General features: G+C 37.2%; 2 protein-coding genes across 2 annotated transcripts; both read right to left on the bottom strand.

Annotated features, from left to right (window-relative positions):
• Positions 1-227: 227 nt before the first annotated feature.
• Positions 228-15410, bottom strand: LOC121381172 (spermatogenesis-associated protein 48-like). Its single transcript, XM_041510348.1, has 9 exons — positions 14017-15410; positions 11795-11859; positions 9552-9643; positions 7797-7935; positions 4765-4832; positions 3805-3846; positions 2465-2572; positions 1657-1767; positions 228-926 (listed from the first exon to the last, which is right to left on the bottom strand). Exons 1-9 carry the CDS (start codon positions 14543-14545, stop codon positions 800-802), a joined length of 1281 nt encoding a protein of 426 aa, XP_041366282.1. The 5' UTR covers positions 14546-15410; the 3' UTR covers positions 228-799.
• LOC121381173 lies at positions 14378-17221 on the bottom strand. Its single transcript, XM_041510349.1, has 2 exons — positions 16105-17221; positions 14378-14494 (listed from the first exon to the last, which is right to left on the bottom strand). Exon 1 carries the CDS (start codon positions 17082-17084, stop codon positions 16134-16136), a length of 951 nt encoding a protein of 316 aa, XP_041366283.1. The 5' UTR covers positions 17085-17221; the 3' UTR covers positions 14378-14494; positions 16105-16133.
• Positions 17222-18004: the final 783 nt, after the last annotated feature.

Raw genomic sequence — 18004 nt, 5'->3', positions numbered from 1 at the left:
CACTGTTTTCAGATTATCTTTGAATGCTCTGGTTTTGGGAATGCTCAACGAATATATATTCACAGGTGAGTATGTACTCAGATATATATTATATATTTTTTGTGACATGTGAAGAAATTATGACCCAAGGCAAACTACGCGGTACAAAGTTTTGGTCTGAAATAGCCAACAATGATGTAATAGGAACAAGTACCATTAACAGGTATATACAGTAAATATAATACTTATTAACAGCTTACTAAAAGCTTTAATACTGACAGCAGGTAAATCAACAGCTTTGACCTTCTTTTTGTCAAGGAATATACACAAAACATATCACTATATCTTCCCAGTGTCATAAATGACACAACATATGTAGTCTACTGTATTAACACTTCATCACAAGGTCATGCCATGTTGGCAACAGATGAAAGATATAAGAATATATGTGGGATCAAGGTATCTTAATCTTCCTGGTATTGGTGTAATTAATATATCAGTTTTTACTTTTTCAGAACACATGTATCACTTACAACCTTCTGGTGTTCATGGCAAACCTTTTATAAATATAAATGTATTTAATAAAATTAATAAATATAATTAAATATTTCAAAAAGCAAGCTGCACTTCAAATAATTCCTTATTTCTGGGTGTAAAGCAAGATTTGGGGTTGGAAGTTGTCAGATACAAAGGGTTAATGAATGTTGGAACCTTTTTAGCCCCAATAATAGTTTTGAGAATTGAGGATTATTCTCAACAATTTTCTCGTTAGTTTTGTGGCTATTCCTTAGTGGAAATGTAGGCGCTATCATGATGATATTCAGCTAACGACAATGGTCTCCTTCTCGACTGAGTTGAACGGGTTACACGGAGGAACCAAGGTGACCATCTTAGACATGCGAGAGCCTCGTTTGAACGATGATTCATTTGGACTGACAGGATGGGTCCTGAAATTCAGATTGAAACATTCATAAAATATGAAGTATATTTTTAAAGTTACACTTGTTGATTTAATGTACCTGAAACATCTTTCAATCATAAAATCCAGTAAGACTGAAAATAATCAATATACATGTAATCACCTCTTAATATCATAGTTTCAAACATCTTTTTAAGTTAATAAACAGAGATATAAAACAAGAATTTACTTGATATCACATAATTTGAAACATCTTTTAAAGATAATAACTAGAAAAAAGGAGGATTGAGAAGTAAAAAACACTTTAAAATTTACCTGTTGATATGACAAAGCTAAAAACATCTTTCTATCTGACTCATGGCACTAACAACCGCCGGTAGTATGGGAGCATAGTAGGTATTTACAAGTGCCTCTTAACAATGCCAGAAGTAACTACTGAACACTCTCTGAAGTAGCTAGACTAAGTCCACAGCTAAAAGCTTGTGTGAAATGGCAAGTGTGTAGCACGAATAGCCACAAAAGACAAGCACCTGTTGTGCTTGAAGAGACAAGGACTGGGATGTGGATGTGAACAGTGAAAGAAGTTGAAAGAAGAAGAAATGAGATGGAATTCAAAGGAGTGAAAGAAATGGGGGCAGTGGGATTAAACCACAAAAAATCAAACCCAAAAAACCAAACAAAAGAAACCCACCCCAAAAACATATTTCTAAGATAATCAGAAGGTAGAGAAAATAGTAAAAGAATTCAAATATTTTTACCTGTGAACATCGGCAGTGGATGGAACAGCTTCTGCTGCGTGGTGGCTGTTGTTAGAGTTATACGCCCCTTGCCACAGAGAACATCCTGTGTAGCATGGAATGTTGGGACGACTACAAATAGAAAAAAGGAATGTTTGTTACTCCAGTGTTTTGTTTAAAAAATAATATATATAACATTAACTTTAAATATTGAATGGAATATATTTTATATATTTACAGTAATTCTGCCTTTCTATGATTTATTTCCCTATGTTTTTCCCGTTATGCTAAAGGATGTTCTATTACCCTGTGTTTCTGGCTTTGTTTTGTGTTAGATATTCATATGTATTATTTATGTAACCATATTTACATTGTTATATCTGGGAAATGGGGGGGGGGGGGATGCCAAAAACAAATTACATTAATGAAACTAAATTTTTAAAAATCATCACACTGATGTTGTAATTTGGATTTTTTGTATATGGACAAAAAATAAATTATAAGCATATGTACATGCTTAATGTGTTACAGTTATTGGATGTCAAACGTTTGGTAATTTTGACATATAGAGTTAGAGGAAACCCTCTTATTTTTTCATTTAATAGCAAGGAATCTTTTATATGCACTATTCCACAAACAGTATAGCACACACAACAGCCTTTGATATCGCAGTCATGGCACACTGGCTAGAAAAAGAAATAGACTAATGGGCCCACCGACGCGGATCGATTGTGCATCAGGCAAGCATTTTATCACTGAGCTACGTTCCACATGCCATGGGCAAGGTCACAGACTATATGAATAATAAACCACTGAATAATGAACTCACTGAGCTGTGTCGGTTGGTCTGGGTACTGTCGCTCTCTTCACTGTAAATGGTGTAAATTCCTCCTGAATATTGTCCATCTCCTCCAAATTTTCTGCTCCAACACATCCACTATAAAATAAAATAATAATGAAAGCATATTTCTATTTCAGAATAAGGGGTTTGTAACAGAAAAATCAACCTCCAGTGAAGGGATTCGAACCACTGACTCTCAGTACGACAGTCCAGTGCTCTACAAGCTGAGCTAATAGGGAAATTCCCACTAGCTACTGCCAGTAGGAGCACTTTATACTAACACTTCTACAGGTTGTTTTGCAAAATTGTTTAAATTTGTACCCCTTCCTCCACAAAATATTTTGTAATGCCATGATCACTCCCTCTAAAATTACGTGACATGTTTGTCAACTCACACCCAACCCTGCCACTATAATCATGATATAATTTCATATAATTTGAACAACATTATTGGGTTTTCTGTTTATACATGTATTTTGATTTTTGATTTCTTTTTTATTAATAAATATTTGATAAAAAATATCCATTTGCAATAAACAAAAAATTGACCACAGCTGCCTGGATTTAATTTATAAATGAAAAGGACACATGGTTTTGAAATGTTACAGAACACTTACATGTACTAAACATCCCCTCCCCCATAACATTTGTAATGCATCCCATGATACACATCCTTATCAATCAGTAAAAGGCCTAATGGGGGATATTTCTGAAAGTTCTCTCACCCTGCTTGACGTAGAAGTATACAATTGTAAAAAGCCTACAAAGCACTGAGTCCCCATATACGTTTCAATTATTTGTAGTGGCCTTACAGATAACCCAGTTCATAGGTGGTTCAACCTTACCGGTAATTAAAAACAAAATCGATAAAAATTCAAATTAAGTTTGATATGCTTTGAATTCATGGGTTTTTTGGTGTTTTTTTGTATATATAAACATGTATGACTTTATATTTATAACTGGAAATTGTGACACAAAAATAAATAAATAAGATGACTACATATGAATAATGAAACTGCTAGCAACATAGTTATGTCAGATCTCAATAAAAAAGTACAAACAAATATTAAGAAATGAAAAAAGTGTTCAGATCACACTCAAGAAGAAAATATTTATCCAGTAGGTGATCTAAAAATATCCACTGTTAATTATCAGGATTTATACCCTTTTAGGATAATATCATTTTAGTTTCTTACTTATTTTAAATTTTCTTACATTACTGTGATAAATTTAGTTTAATTTGCTACAAAATAGCAAATATCTCGTCAGTCTATGTAAGATAATATAGCAGATTTCACAGATCAAAAGTTGAACATTAATTAAATTACCTGTATCCAGGAATATGCGGGGTTCTTGGAAGAGGATTGCAGCTGAAAACCAAATGTTATAAAAAAAATCAAAACAGTATCATAAATATTATACATCACACTTGTATATAACGGGTTTAGGATGAAGCCCATAATATATTTGTAATTTTACAAATTTCCTAAGAAAATCGGTTATAAATTTAAGTTTCATTTAGCCGAACAGCAAAAATGGTGGTACATCAATAAAAGATAGACAATTTTTTAATTAGCTTTTAGGCAAATTATAGTAATGAAATCAATTATATTTATCAAATTCAACTTTAATTTGCATTTCGGTGATTTGGCAAGTGACAGATTAAAGCCTGATATAATAAAATACATCTACATGTAAAACAAATCTTAAAAAGAAAAACAAACAATCCAATAATAACGATAACTGTGTAATAATAGTGGAAGAAATGGGGGTGGGGGGTATATGGAGCTCTAATGCAGACAGCTGCAAGTGCCCTAATTACTCTAGCATACAATAAATGTACGATCAATTTGCCTACAATTGACAGCCCAGAGAGGCTCCCTTTCCCCAAACAAATCATGGATCTATAATGTCCAAATAATAATAATAACAAATTATAATGAATGTGGCTACAGCTAGTCCTTCAATATGTCTGTTTCCCAGCCTTGATTCCAGTGAGTCTGGTCAATCTGACCTGAGACAATGATATTCCATGTCAACTGATTGTGAAAAGCTATTACGTCAGAATGTTAGGAAAATTTTAAATAAAATTTTGATTGGTCCAGTTAATGTTATATTGGCTTTGGTAATTCAGTTGACAGTACTCTAAGTGTCAGAATGACCCAGAATGGTCAGAATTAATTTTATTGCACTGATGATGGAATCAAATAATCATACTATAACAACAGACTAACTGATGGATGTACTGTGTAATGTAGAAAGTAATTATTAATGTTAAAAATACTCACAAGACAACAGGCCTATTTCCGTAGTAGCCATGTCGTGTCTGGAACCAGTCCCAACCTCGGCCCATCGCCTGGTTAAATAGAAATTAAATACACATGAAATAAAAACAGAACAGACGTCACGGTACAAAAATAAAATGCAGTAAATTTTATAATAGTTATACTAAAATTATAAAAATCATTGAACTATAAAATATTTCTGGCACTCGTCCTTTGGTTGATGGTTTTTCTGACACTTGTCTCAAGAAAATCAATCTTTGGAGCTCACTAAAGCTCACTCCAAGAGTTGATTTTCTTGAGACTCATGTCAGAAAAACCATCTACAAAAGAACAAGTGCCAGAAACTATTATTATGTACTGTAAAGTGTTATTTTCACTTCAAGTACATGTAGTGTTTGTCTTCATTTCATTTTTATCAGGATGGTGCTTAGTTTTAGAACATTTATTTTTATTAACATGCCAACCATTATGTTAGTTATACAATTATGAGCCATACTTAATCGAGAATAACAGGGCTTGATGTAAAAAAAACATTCATATTAATATTACTAATTAAGTTGCCTCATTATATGTAACAGCTCAGACAGTTTTTTTTTTTATCCTGATACTTTCAGTATGTTGCAGACAAAACAGTAGAACACATTTACAGCACACTTAAGAAGATATTATATAGGCAACCTAAAGGGGTTATACACACTATTCAAAAGACCAAAAACATTAAATAAAGTAAAATTTCATAAAATGTCTCAAATAAAGTGTGTCTTGTTCGCTATGCATTATAGCAATGACCTTTAAACAAAACCACTAACAGCACAATATACCTTTTGAACATGCCTCCCACAACCCTTGGAATTCAGATGATCTTCCAAGGGCAATTTAGTCGAAATAAAAGCATTAGTAAATAGCTAATAATTATAAACATGTTGCTGCACATCAATTTTGCAACAGCTTTTTGGGGCGGCACTGCCGATTGCCAGTAGAAATTTTAGGGCTGTTTTCATCTTCTCTTGCAAACATTCATACTGATGTCCCTTGCAAACATTAACAATGATATCTCTTGCAAACATTAACAATGATATCTCTTGCAAACATTAACAATGATATCCCGTACAAACATTCATACTGATGTCTCTTACAAACATTTATACTGATATCTCTTATAAACATTCATACTGATGTCTCTTACAAACATTCATACTGATGTCTCTTATAAACATTCATACTGATGTCTCTTACAAACATTCATACTGATATCTCTTATAAACATTCATACTGATATCTTTTACATTCATACTGATATCTCTTACAAACATTCATACTGATCTCTCTTACAAACATTCATACTGATGTCCCGTACAAACATTCATACTGATAAATCTTACAAACATTCATACTGATCTCTCTTACAAACATTTATACTGATGTCCCGTACAAAGATTCATACTGATATCTTTTACAAACATTCATACTGATATCTCTTATAAACATTTATACTGATATCTCTTACATTCATACTGATATCTCTTACAAACATTCATACTGATCTCTCTTACAAACATTCATACTGATGTCCCGTACAAACATTCATACTGATCTCTCTTACAATCATACTGATATCTCTTACATTCATACTGATATCTCTTACAAACATTCATACTGATATCTCTTATAAACATTCATACTGATATCGTTTACATTCATACTGATACCTCTTACATTCATACTGATATCTCTTACATTCATACTGATATCTCTTACAAACATTCATACTGATATCTCTTATAAACATTCATACTGATATCTTTTACATTCATACTGATATCTCTTACAAACATACATACTGATCTCTCTTACAAACATACATACTGATCTCTCTTACAAACATTCATACTGATGTCCCGTACAAACATTCATACTGATATCTCTTACAAACATTCATACTGATCTCTCTTACAAACATTCATACTGATGTCCCGTACAAACATTCATACTGATATCTCTTACAAACATTCATACTGATCTCTCTTACAAACATTCATACTGATATCTCTTACATTCATACTGATATCTCTTACAAACATTCATACTGATCTCTCTTACAAACATTCATACTGTTGTCCCGTACAAACATTCATACTGATGTCCCGTACAAACATTCATACTGATATCTCTTACAAACATTCATACTGATATCTCTTATAAACATTTATACTGATATCTCTTACATTCATACTGAGATCTCTTACAAACATTCATACTGATCTCTCTTACAAACATTCATACTGATGTCCCATACAAACATTCATACTGATCTCTCTTACAAACATTCACACTGGTATCCCTTGCTAACATTCATACTGATATCTCTTACAAACATTCATACTGATATCCCGTACAAACATTCATACTGATATCTCTTACAAACATTCATACTGATATCCCTTGCTAACATTCATACTGATATCCCTTACAAATATTCATACTGATATCCCACACAAACATTCATACTGATATCTCTTGCTAACATACACATTCATACTGATATCTCTTACAAACATTCATACTGATATCTCTTACAAACATTCATACTAATATCTCTTACAAACATTCATATTGATATCCCTTATACACACATTCATACTGATATCTCTTACACACATTCATATCCCTTGCTAACATTCATACTGATATCCCTTACACACATTCATACTGATATCTCTTACAAACATTCATATTGATATCCCTTATACACACATTCATACTGATATCTCTTACAAACATTCATACTGATATCTCTTACAAACATTCATACTGATATCTCTTACAAACATTCATACTGATATCTCTTACAAACATTCATACTGATATCTCTTACACGCATTCATACTGATATCCCTTGCTAACATTCATACTGATATCCCTTATACACATTCATACTGATATCTCTTACAAACATTCATACTGATATCCCTTGCTAACATTCATACTGATATCCCTTGCTAAAATTCATACTGATATCCCATACAAATATTTACCTGCCACTCCTGAGCCGCAGGGTGATATCTCTTGAGGTTCCAGCGCTGAGACACGGGATCTGCCTTGTCCTCCAGCGTGGAGACCGGTGGCCAAACCTTCGGTCCCAGCATGTTGTCCCACTGCACTTCTTCGTAACCTCTACATCGAGAAGAAAATCAAATCACTTGTTACTTGTCAGGGTACCCACAGAATTTTCAAATTAAAATTCCCCGTATTTTCCCTGAATTTTCCCTGTTGTTAAAGATGTTTCCCTGTCTGATATCCATGATTCTTTATTGTATACAACGGCCTCCTGCCAACCCCAATAGCCGTGCCTTCACCTCCAAATACCATAATCAACATATTGTGACAATATATATATATATATATATATATATATATATATATATATATATATATATATATATATATATATATATATATATATATATATATTTATAATTAATAGCTGTGGAGACTTATCTTGCCTTATAAATTTATAATAAAGGCTTTGGATCAGAATGTATTTTCCAAATATGTGCACAACTTTCATTAAAAATATTTTGGTAAAAATATGTTTTTTCTTCCAGGTTTTTTGTTTTAGATTTAATTATCACAAAGATAAGTGTTCACATTGAAGATTATTATGTATAGCAGAAATGTCAGAAAAGCAGATCTAAGACTACACTATGTCACTGTTAATGATACATTAGTATGGCATAACCAAATTTAATGACTCAACATTTCTGATATACACAGAATAAGCTCTGGAGCAATGGTCGCTTATTTCCATTTTGACTTCTAGTGTTTAGGGTGCTATACGTAGATCATATAAACACGGCATTTTCATTGGTGGAACAATTTGATATAGTGACCAGATGATTTCTCAATAAAAATAAATCTATGATAGTTTTTGAAACATACACTGTTAGACATTGACCATGTTACATTTATAACCTAAACCCTAAATTTACACTGTTAGACATTGACCATGTTACATTTATCACCTAAACACTCAATTTATACTGTTAGACATTGACCCGGTTAAATTTATAACATAAGCCCTCAGTTTACACTGTTAGACATTGACCATGTTACATTTATAACCTAAACCCTCAATTTATACTGTTAGACATTGACCCTGTTACATTTATAACCTGAACCCACAATTTACAGTTAGATATTGACCCTGTTACATTTATAACCTGAACCCTCAATTTACACTGTTGGACATTGACCCAGTTACATTTATAACCTAAACTCTCAGTTTATACTGTTAGACATTGACCATGTTACATTTATAACCTAAACCCTCAATTTATACTGTTAGACATCGATCCTGTTACATTTATAACCTGAACCCACAATTTACAGTTAGATATTGACCCTGTTACATTTATAACCTGAACCCTCAATTTACACTGTTGGACATTGACCCAGTTACATTTATAACCTAAACCCTCAGTTTATACTGTTAGACATTGACCCTGTTACATTTATAACCTAAACCCTCAGTTTATACTGTTAGACACTGACCCTGTTACATTTATAACCTAAACCCTCAATTTATACTGTTAGACATTGACCTTGTTACATTTATAACCTAAACCCTGAATTTACACTGTTAGTCATTGACCCTGTTACAGTTATAACCTAAACCCTCAATGCATATCGACTGAAGTTGACCATGTTAATGGCAGTCAAATAAAGACATTACTATGTTAGCCTAGTGGTAAATTAATGTTGGCTTACAATTCCTCAGTACAAATAGTCACCTTTGTGTCGACGAACTGTACATATACTTCAGTGCCAGGAGATCTTTGCTCGACTTGCTCAGTTCAGAAGACTGTGGGCCAGCATACATTGACTATAAAATACAAAATAATAAATCACATCACATTAACAAAACAAAATTAATAAATTACAAACCGAGAAACTGATCAATATTCATATTTAGTGCTAAAAAAAATTCATAATGAAATTAAATTTGATTCATCTTTCTCATCTATCACCCTCTGCCTATCACGCTTATTATCTTAAATAAAAAAAACTTTACAATTTCTCCCACAATTTCAATCTCTTTCGACACTATGTCATTTTCCTCCGACTCCATATTCTCAGCTGTCCACACCATCGTCTACCTGTCTCAACTTCCTCCATGGTTGCACTGTACTTCTCTGCACCCACTTGGCATCCTCGTCCTTTGCCGTTAATAAAGCTGGTCTAACCCACGGCACTAACGACAGCTGACAGTAGAGGAGTATATACCATAGTAGGTGGTTACAAGTGCCTCTTAACAATGCCGAAGTAACTACTGATCACTCTCCGAAGTGGTCAGACTAAGCCCTCAGCCAAAGCTGATAGGAAATAGCAGGTGTGTGGCACAGATAGCCACAAAAAACAAGCACATGTCACAGTTGGAGAGACAAGGACTGGGATGTGGATATGGACAGTAAAAGAAGTTGAAAGACAGGAGTTGCTGGATTGGGAAGAAATGAGATGTAATTCAAAAGAGAGAAAGGAAAGGGACCAGTGGGATAAAAAAAAAAAAAAAAAAAAAATATAAAGAATACACTAACTGCAGCATAATAAATAAATATTATTATTTTTTTTTTTTATAAATTATGTTTTATGTCAATGGCATATATTTAATAGTTGTCTAGATAAAAAAAAAAAAAGTATACAAATTAATTTACACAGATTTTTTTATTTCTGTTATTTTACCTAAAATATATTTTCAATCATCAAATTACAAAATTCAGTTATGACTCCTGAACACTAAATAGAATAGGGCTATATTTCAACAGAACACACACTCACTCATACACTCACTCACGCATACTCACACACTCACTCACACATATACTGACACTCTAGCACCATAACCCAGTGGATGCCCCACTATCTCCCGGACACAAGGAAATCACACCTATGCATGGTCTTCCCTGTCCTAGTGTTCAGCCAAAGTACCAACCTGCTGATTATCAGTGATATACATAGAATACTATTATATACGAGTCTTAAGCAAGATACTGTAAATAATAAAAAATTAGCGATCTTAAAATTTAGTGAAATCCAAATAAGTGACCCTTGAACTTTAGCGAGGTCATATCAGAAACGAAAAAATTAATAAGCTTAAGTTGTAGGATCAGCTGAAATATGTTTGATGAATCTTGACGTTATGCATCTCGAATTTAGTATCCGTTTGGTTTAATCAATAGCAGGTAACCATTGTTGTCAGTTCAGTTAATCACAGACAAAACAATTGCACAGATATGTTTTAGAACAGTATGTTGTATATGTCTCTTTAAATTTAGCATCATGAAATCATAGACATACGGGCTCCCATTTTTGTAGTGGGGCAGGCTGCCTTTTGCCTGAATTAAACAAAAGTGCCCGAATCTGGATTACAAAGTTTATTCATATTAGCATTACTGCCAACCAGTTATATATAGGGTTGTAAACAAATCACCACACATTTTTACATGGATTACAACTAATAAATGGGTAGAATAATGCAAACACATGGTGAAAAGTGTTCAGGCCAGCTCATTTTCCCCAAATTTCTCCAGGACTGAGGTGTGTGTGTGTGTGTGTGTGTGTGAAAGTGCCCCACCCCTGCCCCATCTTGTACACTTATGTATGAAATATTAGCATCTTGTATGATCAAGCTAAATTCAATGAACATTTTATGCTCGCTAATATTTTAAGATTTACAGAATAATTTTTATGGAACAGGTGAACATCTCATGTTAATGTATGACCAAACGAAAGTAAGGTCAGATACCACGGGAGTTTCATAAAAAATGTTGTCTAACGAAAACGAGTGTGGTATTTTATTTATTAACTAATGAACTTTGTTCAGTCTGATACTAACATGGGAAGTTTACTCGTTTCATAAAAATGACATGTTGTGAACACTAGTGTACTGTTCTATATATACTGTATAGAGGTACAGGCAGAAACCTGGAATATCTGCGTGAAATGTCTCAAATGATCCTCAATGCATGACAAGTACCTTAGAGCGCCTCAAGCCAAGAGGTTGAGAGACTGGTTTTCTTGGATCATGGTCACTGGTCCAACCTAAAACAGTAAGGAAGGAAGGAAATGTTTTATTTAACAATGCACTCAACACATTTTATTTACGTTTATATGGCATCAGACATATGGTTAAGGACCACACAGATATTGAGAGGAAACCTGCTGTCACCACTTCACTTTTCGATTAGCAGCAAGGGATATTTTATATGCACCATCCCACAGACAGGATAATACATACCACAGCCTTGGTTACACCAGTTATGGAGCACTGGCTGGAATGAGAAATAGCCCAAAACCTAAAACAGATTTAAACAAACAAGTGAAGAACTTATAATAAAGGGCTGGTCTGTAACTGATCACAAGTGGGTGTGGCAAGAGCAATGTTTGTTTGTATACATATCCCTGAATTTCAAAGTGCCTAAAGAATACAATGGTTAACAAAATACAGTGTTTTCCCTAGAAATTTGGTACGCATGGTAGACTAAACACTTTGGGGGCATTTTCACCATTTTCAGAGCACTTTTTTTTCATTAATAACAAAAACATTAATTGAAATAAAAATAATTAATGTGCTTGCTTTAATAAATGAATGGCAAAATATTAAACAGGATATTTTATTAATTAATAATTAATTTTCTGAGTATTTATACAGGCAATTGTAGACTATAGAGGCATTGTGCTAAAACATGCTAGAAAAAACACTGAAATAACTATATTGAATGTAGATTTTTTGTTCTTTTAAGGAAGATGCAAGATATTGGTTGGCCTGTGTTTCAGGAGGGCATTTGCCTTCATGTAAATTATAATACATGTATATATTAGTGTACATACTTTGACGACTTTAAAATACTCGACATATTGCACCCCTACCATAAAAAAAATCCTACAGCCATGTGGCATACTTAAACTGTATCAGGTCGTTTCACCCTTATCCAGATTCGCCCCGAGTCATTTCATCCCGGGTAGGTTCATCCTTCAAACGGGTCATTTTGCCCCAACAGTCGGGTCGTTCCGCCCCTCCCCTCCTCCTATATAAATATTGTGTCTTTTTTTCAGCAAGGAGCTATTTTAACAGAAATAAATAAATCACAGTAGCGAGCTATGGCTAAAGACATAATAATATGTAATATTTGCGACTCTGATATAGTGATAATTAATTTCAATGTTTGTGTCCGTATATTACACACAAACAATTTTAATACGATTATTTAAAAATATTATATTACCAAACAACCAAAACTTTATTTACGTGAAGATTCAAGCACGTCCATCCCAATCACCACCTCTGACATATGTTGGTTGTATCGATCGGGACAGAAAGGGGTTGTTTGAATATTGGGGGAAATTTAGATTGGTGTATTTCATGTCCAGGACAGAGGGTTACAAACCCAGTACCTACCAGCCTTATGTCTGATGGCTGAATAATCACATCCATGACATTTCACCCCCAAGACAATTCACCCCAAGTCAGTTCACCCCTAGTTTGACCTGTTCACCCCATATACCAGTTTGCCCCAAGTCAATTCGCCTACAACTGTTTGTCAGTTCACTCCCAACTTTCAGTCAGTTTGCCCCCAACTCCCAATTATTTATTACTTTTAAACAATTATTGTATTGTGTGTATTTCTTTTCTTAGCATTGTTTGCTGGTCCAGTCGTTTGTCATTCCTAAGCATTGCTATCATGAGTTGTCATCGCCTATCTGTGGTATAAATAGCAGGCTGTAGTCGTCCTTCTTTTGGTTAAAGTCGCAGAACGTTTTTGGTGACCGCTGACATTGTAATTTGTTGTATTTGTCCGCAGAAAGAACCGGTGCCAGCAGTATATTAGTAGATTTAAATTATCAGCTAGGATGTGTTATCAGCTAGGCAAAACGACCCGGATAAAGGGTGAAATGACCTTACTGGGGGACAAAACAAATTGGGGTGAAAATGGATACGGGCGAAATGCCTTGGGTGCGAAATTGTTTTGGGACGAAACCACCCGGATTCCATGTGAACAAACATAAATATTAATTACAATGCACACCCTCCTATGTCTCCAACCCACACCCCCATGAGTAGGCATTTTATCATGGTTGAATCTAAACTGGCGAATTAAGTTTATAGGAGGGTTGGGTCTGGAGCATGCTCCTCTGCAAACTATATACAAGAAACAAAAATCACTATAAAATAAATCAACACAATTGTTACTAACTTACCCCCCAACTTTGCTCTAATTGAAGCGTCGGGAACCTTCCTGCTGTTCCATTGTGACGGGCCACCAGTGGTGGTCGCTCTCCGCAGTTCCATGGGCGCCGCCGGCTCGTTGGTGCGGTTCGAATGACGATCTCTCGGAGCAGCCGACTGCGGAGTGTCACTGAGCAGAACAAACGACCGCATCATCGTGTGGCCAGTGTTTCGATCCATATCGCCTCCGACACTGACAAAGCCCGACACAGGATCCACGATGTTGTCAAAGCTTCTGTATGGGGCCGGGGCTCTGTAGTTCCCTTCGTCGTTCCATTTCTTAAAAGACGGGTTCTCGTTTACCTTTTCTTGAAAAGAATCGACATCGGCGCGGCCGCGAAGGCAAGGGAAGTTCTGGTGACGACGTCGACGTTTCTCCTTTATCTGTGTCACGACGTCACCGCCAGCGCTGGCGTCCGTCGTCAGATATGTCCGGAATTCGGGTCTGCTCTTCAAGTTAGAATCGGAAAGTACATGGTTCTTTGAAGCCACAGCCTCCATGGTTAGCAAATTAAAAGCTATTTACAAACTAAAACTAACGCTACTGATAAACTAAACGGTAATTTTGTGGACTAATTCTTTAATAATATGGCGTATGTAGTCTAAGCAGCGACAGGTGCCCGTTTCAACTGGAGGCGGCCATGTTTCCGAATAAATGTAAACTACACCGGTTGTTAGGAGATACGGGGCGAGAACTCCCGAATTTGGATATCGGCCAGAATCGGAACATTTCGTTACTAATCGGATTCGCCCCACTTCCCCCGTACTTGTAACATTCCGATACCTGTTTACTAGATAACATGACCCGCATCAGGTTGGGACGAGGGAGCAACAACAACAATAACTGAGTTCTCTAAAAACAACCACAGGCGGCGGAACTAAAAACTATGTAATTAAACATATCGTGCTGCGTGTGTGTGTGTGTGTGTGTGTGTGTGTGTTGGGGGGGGGGGGGGGGGTACTTTCCCTCCCTGGATCTAGAGCATGAACAAGTTTTGAAGTAGGCTATATTCGTCAAAGTATATGTTAGCTTTGCTTTACATGTATCAAATATTGGTATTTATCGGCATTTGTCATGGTTACTTTTACTTGTCGAAAGCAGTAATCGCATGTTAGAACGTCAAAGGTTCCAACATTATATTTGACGAAACATTCCCTTAACCCCTCTAGAATTCACGTCAGGCCTAAACGCGCTACTAAACCAGAATTAAGCTAAACGTTGTAAAACAAAGTCCTACATACAGTGGCGTAACGAGGAGGGGGGGGGCACGGACAATATCCCCCTCCCCAAATCTTTTTTTTTTTTTTTTTTTTTTTTTTTACTGTATTAAATTTTATAAAATCATACAATCTCTAACACCAGCCAGTTGGAGCTCATGTTCACCAATCAAAACCTTACTTGCAGAATCCTGCCAGTGATTTAAAAATAATTTGAGAACATTCCGAATTATCCTGACGGTATACGATATGATTCATGTGAATTACGAATGCCTTATTTAAACGCGTAGTCCCCAATGTCCAGGTAACATTTCGTCTGTAAATAATAATTTATGGGTATGGGTAACTATATTTACGTGCCCCTATCCACGAAGGTTCAGGCACGCCCACTACGGAATTAGCCTCTGACTTCGCCAGTGACTGACTCCGGAGCGGGGGGGGGGGGGGGGGGGGGGGGGGGGGGGTAAGTTTGAAGTGGGCGGAATTTGGAAAAAAGCCATTTAGTAAGCGCGGACCGACTAGCAGACACTTCATAAACAAGAAGTAACACCGAGTGGGAGCCGTGTTCTGATTGGCTGAATTTCGATTCCTAGGTGAAGCCTGTTTTTTACCTAAGTCTACAAAGAGTACTGCATACCGATACATGTCTGGACTCTATAATTTTAGCCAAAAAAGGTTAAGACTGCTCGGCCGAAAGGTTTTAAGGTGATTTTGAGCAATTGAACGGGCGCCAAAATAAAATGCGTTAGACTATTTATAAAAAAAAATAAACATAAGAATTTTGAACTGCGTTCCAAAACATTTAAAGTCTAACTAGCCCAATAAAAGAGGTTAGTACTCACGGAGGTAAAGGTTGTTAGGAGGTTGGGGGCTACGGCGAGCCGATGAAGTCGGTGGCGTCCAGTAGTGGAAGATCACGCCGGTAGGGAGAGGCTGCTATCCACTTTGCGATGTGACTGTACTCTGACCCCGCCAAGAGTTTAAGGACGTGATGTAGTGACGGGTTGTCCATCTCTTTAAGGAGCAGCGCTTGGTTATATCTTCCCTTCCGGCGAACGGTAGCGCAAACTGCGGTGATATCCACGTCCACCTGGACTCGATGGACAGCAAATTCCCCTTCATCGGACTCGGTCGGTAGCGGAAGGTAAGCGCTATGTTGCGGCTCACTAATGAGCTGGCGCACGTCCTCGATGTTGATCTTTATGAGCTGATGGAACCGCGGATGGAGTTTGCCGGCCTTCAGTGTCCATGGTCCCTCTGGTTGTTCAACTGGATTCGGCGGTTGAGTCGGGCGACTTGGCTTGGCTGGAGTGGCACTCGGGGGAGTGGTCGCCTTCCTCTTAACAACAGCCGTCTTCCGGGCCTGGGTCTCAACGGATGCCACCGGTTTAATCGGCGACAAGTCCGGAAGCCCAGAAGTAAAGGCAGGCGGATCGGGTCGGATATATGACGAAGTACAGAAGACTGAGTCCGGCATATCACTTTCCTCGGTTCCTGCAGAGGGGACGTTGATGACTGGGGCCGAAACCATTTCCATCTTCGTCTTCCTCTTCAGTTGGGCGGCGTTGGGCGGTCCAGCAGACGGAGTCGCTGCCGGCGGTTTAGCCGCCGGTTTTGTCTCCCCCTGCGCCGCCGCTGGCGCACGTCTCCTCTTCCTCCACCTTCCTTTCTTCGGTGGTACCGGGTCCCCGTACACCAAGGTCACGGAGGCCCGTGACCCGGTGCACGATACCCGGTACTCTAGCAGCATTCCGTAGGATTTGAGCAATCCCCCCAGGTGGGGGGGCAGATCGAGAGAGCAAGGGCTGACGTCCGTCTTCATCGAAAAATAATACAGAATGTAAGAATCGAATGCAAGAATCGAATCAATAATAATTTATGGGTATGGGTAACTATATTTACGTGCCCCTATCCACGAAGGTTCAGGCACGCCCACTGCGGAATTAGCCTCTGACTTCGCCAGTGACTGACTCCGGAGCAGGGGGGGGGGGGGGGGGGGGGGGGGGTAAGTTTGAAGTGGGCGGAATTTGGAAAAAAGCCATTTAGTAAGCGCGGACCGACTAGCAGACACTTCATAAACAAGAAGTAACACCGAGTGGGAGCCGTGTTCTGATTGGCTGAATTTCGATTCCTCGGTGAAGCCTGTTTTTTACCTAAGTCTACAAAGAGTACTGCATACCGATACATGTCTGGACTCTAAAATTTTAGCCAAAAATGGTTAAGACTGCTCGGCCGAAAAGTTTTAAGGTGATTTTGAGCAATTGAACGGGCGCCAAAACAAAATGCGTTAGACTATTTATAAAAAAATAAACATAAAAATTTTGAACTGCATTCCAAAACATTTAAAGTCTAACTAGCCCAAAAAAGGAGGTTACTCACGGAGGAAAGGAGGTTGGCGTCTAGGGGGATCCGATGAATCCGGTGATCTCAAGCTGCGGGAGGAACTGCCGGTAGTCGGAGTCTGCTAACTCCTTGGTGATGGAACGGTAGTGTGTCCCCGCGATGGTTTTAAGAACACGATGTAGTGTCGGGTTGTCCATCTCCAAGAATAGCACACCTTGGCTGAATATTCCGCTCCGGCAGATGGTGACGCAAACTGCGTCGTGTCCCTCCCGCGTCTTGAGCCGATGTACCGCGAACTCCCCCTCGTCTGGATTGTCTGGCAATGGGTTGTAGGAAAGGGCCTTGGGTCTACTGATGAGTAGACGTTCATCCCTGATGTTGTTCTTAACCAGTTGTTGG

Source organism: Gigantopelta aegis, chromosome 9, assembly GCF_016097555.1.
Source record: "Gigantopelta aegis isolate Gae_Host chromosome 9, Gae_host_genome, whole genome shotgun sequence".
Lineage (NCBI taxonomy): Eukaryota > Metazoa > Mollusca > Gastropoda > Neomphalida > Peltospiridae > Gigantopelta > Gigantopelta aegis.
The sequence above is the reverse complement of the archived record's forward strand: the minus strand, read 5'-3'. Positions and strand labels throughout refer to the sequence as shown.